Source organism: Folsomia candida, unplaced genomic scaffold, assembly GCF_002217175.1.
Source record: "Folsomia candida strain VU population unplaced genomic scaffold, ASM221717v1 Fcan01_Sc010, whole genome shotgun sequence".
Classification (NCBI taxonomy): Eukaryota; Metazoa; Arthropoda; class Collembola; order Entomobryomorpha; family Isotomidae; genus Folsomia; species Folsomia candida.
In genome coordinates, this window is record NW_019091202.1 from 698,098 (window position 1) to 705,865 (window position 7,768).

The window sequence follows — 7,768 nt, forward strand, 5'->3', positions numbered from 1 at the left end:
GTATGACCACAACCTACGGGTTTGCGAGGGGGTGTAGTCTGCCACGCCCACCTTCGAAATTGACCATTGGTTTTACATGAGATATTTATGTTCCAAATTTCAAGTCAATTTGGTAAATCGTTCATCAGTTATCGTACGGACAGACGGAAACATAATTCTTATAAAAGGGCCCCTTCATAAACATAGCATTCACAGTCTAATGTGAAAAATTAGTGAATCCTTAATTAAGAGATTCTGGACATAAGAATGAGATACATTTACACATGTTATGTATGTAGACTTTGGAGTTTAATGTAAGCAATTATCAATCATTATGAGTTGAACAAATGCATATGCATCACTCTACAAAATTATGTTAGCCTTTTGAGTAGTAACTTTAGTCTGAATTCGCTATTAAGCAAAACATACTAAACTCAAGGACTTACTCTTTATCAAGCTAACGTTACGTTACTCGGGATTTTTTATACTTACAATGCGATGGTGTGAAGTGTAACCCTCCGAATTGGTTGAAATTTTGAAATTGTGTGGTCCATGTCAATACAGCCATGTTTCTTGAGGCAGTTTGTGTGATGGTCAGAATTTAGCAAATTATTTGAGATTAAAGTTGAAAAACGAGTGATTTTTTGCACGCGTTGGAAGCAAACTCAACTTCCATTCTCTTCTCATGCAAAAATGGCATATTTTTCAACTTTGCCCTCAAATATTTTGTCAAATCCTGACTATCGCACAAACTGCCTCATGAAACATTGGTTGTATCAACTTGGACCACACAATTTCAAAATTTCAACCAATTCTTAGGGTTACACTTCACACCATCGCATTGTTAGTCTAGACAAAAATATCGATAATGCATTACCCACATCTGCTTATCTATTTACCACATTCTGATACATATCGCGGAGAATAACCGGGTCGGTCCACGCCAATATCCACGATCGGGCGAGAGTCATGAGAGCGGAGATGTTGTCTCTCCACTCCGAGCGACACTACTGATGGTAATGCTCACGAGCAGTGGCCGTAGCACGTACTAACTTTTTAAATGTCGACGCGGTCAGGCCTACATTTTTTTAGTCACATTTTTTTAACTCAGCGTTAAAAATAATCTTGACTGGTATGGCATTTTAATTTTGTCACTGAAAGTTTTGTTTACGCCTCTTGTTTTTTGATAATTTTTGGGAATATTCCCATACATAAGCTTGCATGTGTTAATGTGTGTCAGAAAAATCGATATAATTTTTTGCACCCTATCGTGTGCGACCTAATTTTTTTATGGTGGGTTAGAAATTTAAAATTACGTTATAATTTATGAAATTTGGGTTGCACACGACAGGGTGCAAAAAGTTATAGCGTTTTGAAGTTACCATTACATGATGGCTAGAATTCAAATTTTTCAAATTTTTGAAATTTTAGAATCTGCCCTAAAATCTGAGACCTGGCCCGCAATACATGATTGACATCGACGTGGACTGACCCCACCCCCAAATACTTAATACGTCCAAGTCCTTAATACGTATACTTTTCTAAATTTTGGCCAATCTATGGAAGAGCTTGATACGGCGCCGAGTTTGCAATCTGTGATGGTGACTGATGAATCTGTTTCGATCGATTTCGCTTCGCATTTCTTCAACGCGATTCCTTCCAGTCCGCCTGAAATTTGAATCGCACCAGAGCATTGCACATTGTGAAGTGATGCATTGCTTGCATCAACGATGATACCAGTACATTTAATTTCTTCCAGATTACAATTTAATCCTGCAACAACTATGCGCAATTCCGGGGGACAATTTCGACGATTTAATTGTTCGTTTGGCAACTCTGAAATTGAGGATTCACTTTGCAGAGGATTATCCATCAGGTCTGAGAGGTCAATACGCTTAAAAGAAGTATTGTCGCTGAGGATGACTATTTTAGCGTGTCCTGTCGTGACATACAAATCAGAAATGACCAAGTTTGGTTGGCAACAAAAAAAAATTAGAAATAATTCCGACGTCGTGTTTTCAATCGTCACCCGTTGCAATATATGGTTATCACCCAATATAATAATTCCATAATCGTCGGCTTCTTCTTCGCCATTCTGACACACTTGTAATGTAAGGATAACGTCATGTAGTTTATTATGTGAGTTTGTTACACATATATTTGGAGTATCCTCTCTTGCATAACAAGCGATTTTCAAATCTGAAAGGGTACAATGACTTCCAGTTATGTAGATGCCTCTTGGGGGACGTAAATCAATAATGGTGTTTGATCCTTGACCGATAATATTCACGTTGTCCAAGCACAGGCCAATGCCAACGAAATAAGTTGTCTTTACCAATCGGATGGTGCATCCACTGGAAATAAATTTGAGACATAGTTGTAACTCTTCACTTGTTCTCGCAAGGATTTCTTGTGGGCGAATTTTTATTTTCTTTATATTCAGTAGTTCGGAGGCCTTAGTCATACTTTTTAATCTGTCGATCGGGCTCCTTTTAGTGCAGGATATGATAAATTGTTTTAACACTGGACCAAGGAGAGGATGTTCTTGTACTAATTTCTCATCTTTATCATACACTAATTTGTTGAATAAACTGGGCCTTTCAGTTGACGGGATTAATGCTGTCAATTCCCATAGAACTAACCCCAAGGAGAAAATGTCTGCCTGGTACGAGTACTTTCCATCGAGTATTTCCGGTGCCATATACGATCTCGTGCCGATATTGCTTGTGAGCGTGCTACCATCATCTGGAAGGATCCGTCGCGCGAGGCCTTTTGAAAATATACATACATAATTCAAATTGAAAATTGCTTGCAAAAATTTTGCAAACGTACCAAAATCTCCTATTTTAACGGGCAGATTGTATTCGAGTGAAGTGAACATAATATTTTCGGGTTTAAGGTCACGATGTATGACGTCACTCTTATGCAAAAATAGCATCCCCTCAATCACGTCTTCCGCAATGGCGGCTTGTTTCATTTGAGTATAAATTGAGTCGTTGGGTGGTTTGAATTTTTCTAGCCAATGTCGCAAACTCCGTCCGCAGAGCTCCATTTGAATGCAAGTCCATTTCACGGGCGCCCCTTTACGTTGTTCAATTTTGTATCTAGCTTCAATGGTGGGGTCCGATAATTGGATAATCTGTTCCACTTGGGAGTGCGACAGGACCTTCTCTTCTACGAATTTGTGAATCTGTACGACTTTATCATGTTTTCTTAGGGTGAGCGGAATTTCGAACTCCCGACGTGCCTTTTCTTCGGGAAGAATTTGGTTGGGAAGGAGGAATTTCACGGCGTAGAATGTTGAGGAGATTTTGGCCTTAAGAACGACACCAAAAGCACCATGACCAAGGCAATATTCAAGCTTTGTTATCTTGTCAATGAAATCAGAGGGCGGTGAATTATCTAGCGTAAGGGTTGATAGGTCTGGGACTGGCAGGTCAGTAGTTTCTGGATATTTTGCAGCCATGGTAATATTTTTTGTTGAAGATTATGCAATAAAAACTGGAGTATTGGGCGAGGTTGCAAAATGGCGAGAGAAATAATACGCAGTTGCTGATGTGGCTTCTGCTTATCATTTCCAGATAAAGACTTATCTCAGACTAAATTCCATTCCATTGACTAAAGATGAGTTTTGATGGCTGCAAATTTATACGAATATCATACTGTTCAACTGCACTCTAACAAATCCGTTGACAAAAGTAACTACGCCGTAACTACAAAAGTAACTGGTGAGGTCGGGGTTTATACACTGTTAGCAATGGTGTTAAATATTCACCGATCGGCAGTGGCCGTGGAAGTGTGAGGACATAGGGGCAATGTCCTCACGGAAATTTTGTCGTGGGGACATGAAATGCATTTGTCTCCACGATCTCGTGGGACTTATGTACATACAAAGACATGCATTTTATTGGACAAATTTCAACACTAATTTATAAATTATGTTCATAGCAGTACAAAAATAATCTTACCTTTACAATCCAATTTCAACATAGATAATTGATGAAATTTGTAACGTTTTTTCAAATACTGTTGTTTTTTCAGACAAATTCTTCAGGGTAAAATATTTATGTAGGTAACGCAAATTTTCTGAGCGCTATATGGGTAGACGCTTAAATAATATGTCCCCCTGATTAAAATTATCGCCCATCGCCACTGACGATCGGAGTGCATGTAAGACTTCGCCGGCACAGATCGGCATTACCGTATGGTAATAGAAGGACACGGGTTTCGACTGGTAAAAATCGAATTTACCAGCGCAGCAGGAAAAAGTGGGACAAAGAGAATTTCACCACCCACCCAAACCAGGGAATGGGAAAAACTCTGGTTTAGGTAATCCCAAACTTCTTTAAAACCCATCATTTTCAAAATTTGACTTTATATCTATATACTCGTGTTCTCCAAAATATAATGTAACAAAAAATATTTTATATTATATTATTTATATGTATCTTAATATAAAATTAAGAGTGAATTTAATTTTCAAAAGTGTAACACAATTGATAAGAGTGCGATTACAAAAACTCGAGTATCAACATGAGGAATATGTAAAGTAATGAGACTACGGATGCATATACATATGTACATCCTGAGTAAAGCTTACTCTTTATTACTTTGCCGTCAACCTAATTAAATCGAGTGTGCATCTACATATTTACATTACAAAATTTTGATATCTATATAAAAAACTTGAACATATTGTTAAAACAATACAGATGCAAAAATTGAACTCTTAGAAATCCAGGCATGATTATAACCAGGCAGTAAACCTAAACGTATATTTATGACTCTATCGCAGTGGTTATTAATTTATCCCGGACTGGTTACAAACTTATCACCACTGTAAAACATTTATAACCAGTCGGTGACAAACTTATCAGAGCACATGCACCTTCGGGTAATAACCGTAACTGGATTTCTAAGAGTGAATACATTTTTTTTTACATATTTTGCACTCATTTATACAACAATAACAGTCTAACACACGTCTTAGCACACCAGCTAATCATGACTAAGGAGGTCGTTATCTCCATAAAATTGCTTGCAAATCTTATCTTCATGGGAGCACAAGATCTTACAATTTTTCCGAACAGTTTCCTCCTTGTCCTGTTCCCCTCAGAAATCCCGCATAATCGTTTCCGATACAGCTTCGAACCCAAATTTACATACCCGGAAAGCGTTCCTATCGTTAAGATTGAATTGAACGAGGCCGTCGCAAACGTGGGAAACACGCCGTTTCCTAAATGTTGAAATAGCTCCGACTTAAGCGAAATTGTCAAATATGTTCCCAATATGTTTCCGAACGAGATGGTGACTAAGACGGCGGGAAGGATAACTTCTCGATAGCAGAGGTTTACTTGGGCAACAATTATGCGAAGATGTGTGTAACGAGAGATTAGATAATCGGTATCATGTGGTCGCTTGAATTTCGCAAAACTGTAAAAATGTCACACTCTAAATAATTTGGAGTCAAATCGTCCCCCGAGGAGCTACTATCATAAGTGCTCTGTTTTTGGGTAATGATTAATGAGACGTTTTATTTACCAAAATAAACAAAAAACACTCGTGTACCAAACAAAATTTAGAAAAAATTAGAATTTGCAATATCTGAATAAAATATTTTTTTAACAAGAAAGTTTTAATTTTTTAAAGAACGACATCACGCCTGTTTGGTACACGAGATTTTGACTTACGCATTTCCCGTTGGTGACAAAACATCACCTTAATTACCACCCAAAAATCTGGCACTGAAGTTTCTCCGCAGAGGACGATTGATGTATCTCCATGTTAGGTATTTCGAATAGTAGATTTAGAAATTAAAGAATTTAACATAACTCTTACCATTTAAATTGGGATAGACTGCATCCAAGACAGAGTAACGTTCCCAAGAAAATTTTAAAAACGAGGATACAAAATATAAAAGTAAGAATTATCATAGCCCAAGCTTGAAGACCAAACAGGAAAACGTGACCGAAAAGACCGGTCCATTGTTGATTGGTCAAAGAAGGAAATAGAGACCCAAGAAATGGTGGCATTTCCGGTTTAAATAATGGTATCGCTATTACCACCACGGATGAAACTATTGCCGTCAAGGTGGATAAAAGGTTGCAATATTTGATCCCTAATTTCCACAAGGTTAAGGCTGGGTTATTTTCTGCAAAAAAAGTCATTTAAGAAAACCCCACGTAATTAATCCTTTAGAAAACCGTACAAAAATCATTGCATGACTTTCAGGTAGGATTGTTTGCATGAAAAGCACGAACAAAATTTGCAAGCAGTTATATGCAGAAGTTGGGTATGTCATTATGTTAAACTTTTTAATTTAATGACAGTCAACGGGCAAACTTCATGTTCTCTAAATTTTATAAATCAGTAAAATTTCAAAATATTTTTATGCATTGTAACATACATATTTCTGTTTTCGCACATAAATATTGATATTTCCCATATTATTTAAATATTTGAATGTTGCATTATTGTAAAAATATAAATTTTGCGAAATTTCTTCTTATGTTTTTCTGGCATAGTTGCATATTTAGTAAATGTGTATATTGGCGTTTTTTACTTATGTAACATGAAAGTATTAAACACATATTTTAGTCATTTTTGGAAATACATATCCAGCCTCTGGTTATCAATATATTAAGGGGGAATGATTTTCCAGATCTACACTTTTTCTCATATTTTACTCACCAGTTGGAAGTGACTCCTTTAAAGCGAACATCATATTTAGCAAAGTGACGAATGAACCCGGTTCCCACAAGAATTTTAATGCTGCGACCAGCGAGGGGGTAAAAACTCCGACAAAAATTGCACAATACATGACCCGAACTCGAGTCAAATTCCCACAAATAATGGAAACTATCCCATTTACTGAAATTGCGATAATGGTGAGAACAAATAGAACGATTTTCCCACGACCAGGATGAACTGAAGCGAGAAACTTTTTCTTAGTTGAATTATACACGACAAGCCTAATTCCTGTAACAACAGATAAAATTTTCAAATTCAAAATTAACAGGGATGACATTTTTGATTTTTTTTGTTTCAAACTCAACGTCTTAACAATCAGTCAGTTATCGTATTTAGGATGGTCAACTTTGCGCTTGTAAAATTTGATTTCGTTTGATTAATATGTAAATGTATTAGACGAAATATTTTGATAATAATCGATAAGTTTAATGTGACTAAATATTTGCATATTTAGATTCATGACTCATTTCCGTTTAATGTTTCAGTTCTATACGGTCGTGTCAGTCATCATTTGCATATCTTGTTTAAATATAAGGGACGCTTAAATTTGTGAAACACAGGAGTTTCACATCCTAAATATTGATGAACCGGTAGGAATTATGTGACCAAACTAATCTTAAGTACTTATTGCGGGTTAAATTATCGAATTATGTTCACAAATTTGCATTAGCGTGGGCAGTAGTGTTTGCATAATTTTGTTTGAGCACGTGTGGAATATTTATGTATCGTGCAATGCAGAGTTGATAGTTGTCTACACTATTAAAAATGTGGTGAAGTCAAATATACACTATTGTCTGCACCCTTAAAAATCTTCTGACACGCAGACGAACTGTCAATATTTCGAATATGTAAATTAAATTAACTAAACTAAATCCAGAGTAGCGTTAGCTTGACAAAGAGTACTAGAATATATGTAGATAGATAGATTTATGAATGTATGTAGTTTGGTTTACATGATGTACAAAGAATGGACGGTGCAGTTATTTTCAAAATGGTAACATTATGCTTAAGAGTGCATCCTTATCTTGTAACTTTACTT

The 7,768-nt window shown here is 36.5% G+C and overlaps 1 protein-coding gene across 1 annotated transcript; it reads right to left on the bottom strand.

The window, feature by feature from the left end:
• Positions 1–542: 542 nt before the first annotated feature.
• On the bottom strand, positions 543–3,500 carry LOC118436842 (calcium-dependent protein kinase 22-like). Its single transcript, XM_035855479.1, has 2 exons — positions 2,812–3,500; positions 543–2,748 (listed from the first exon to the last, which is right to left on the bottom strand). Exons 1-2 carry the CDS (start codon positions 3,443–3,445, stop codon positions 1,487–1,489), a joined length of 1,896 nt encoding a protein of 631 aa, XP_035711372.1. The 5' UTR covers positions 3,446–3,500; the 3' UTR covers positions 543–1,486.
• Between the last annotated feature and the right edge of the window lie 4,268 nt (positions 3,501–7,768).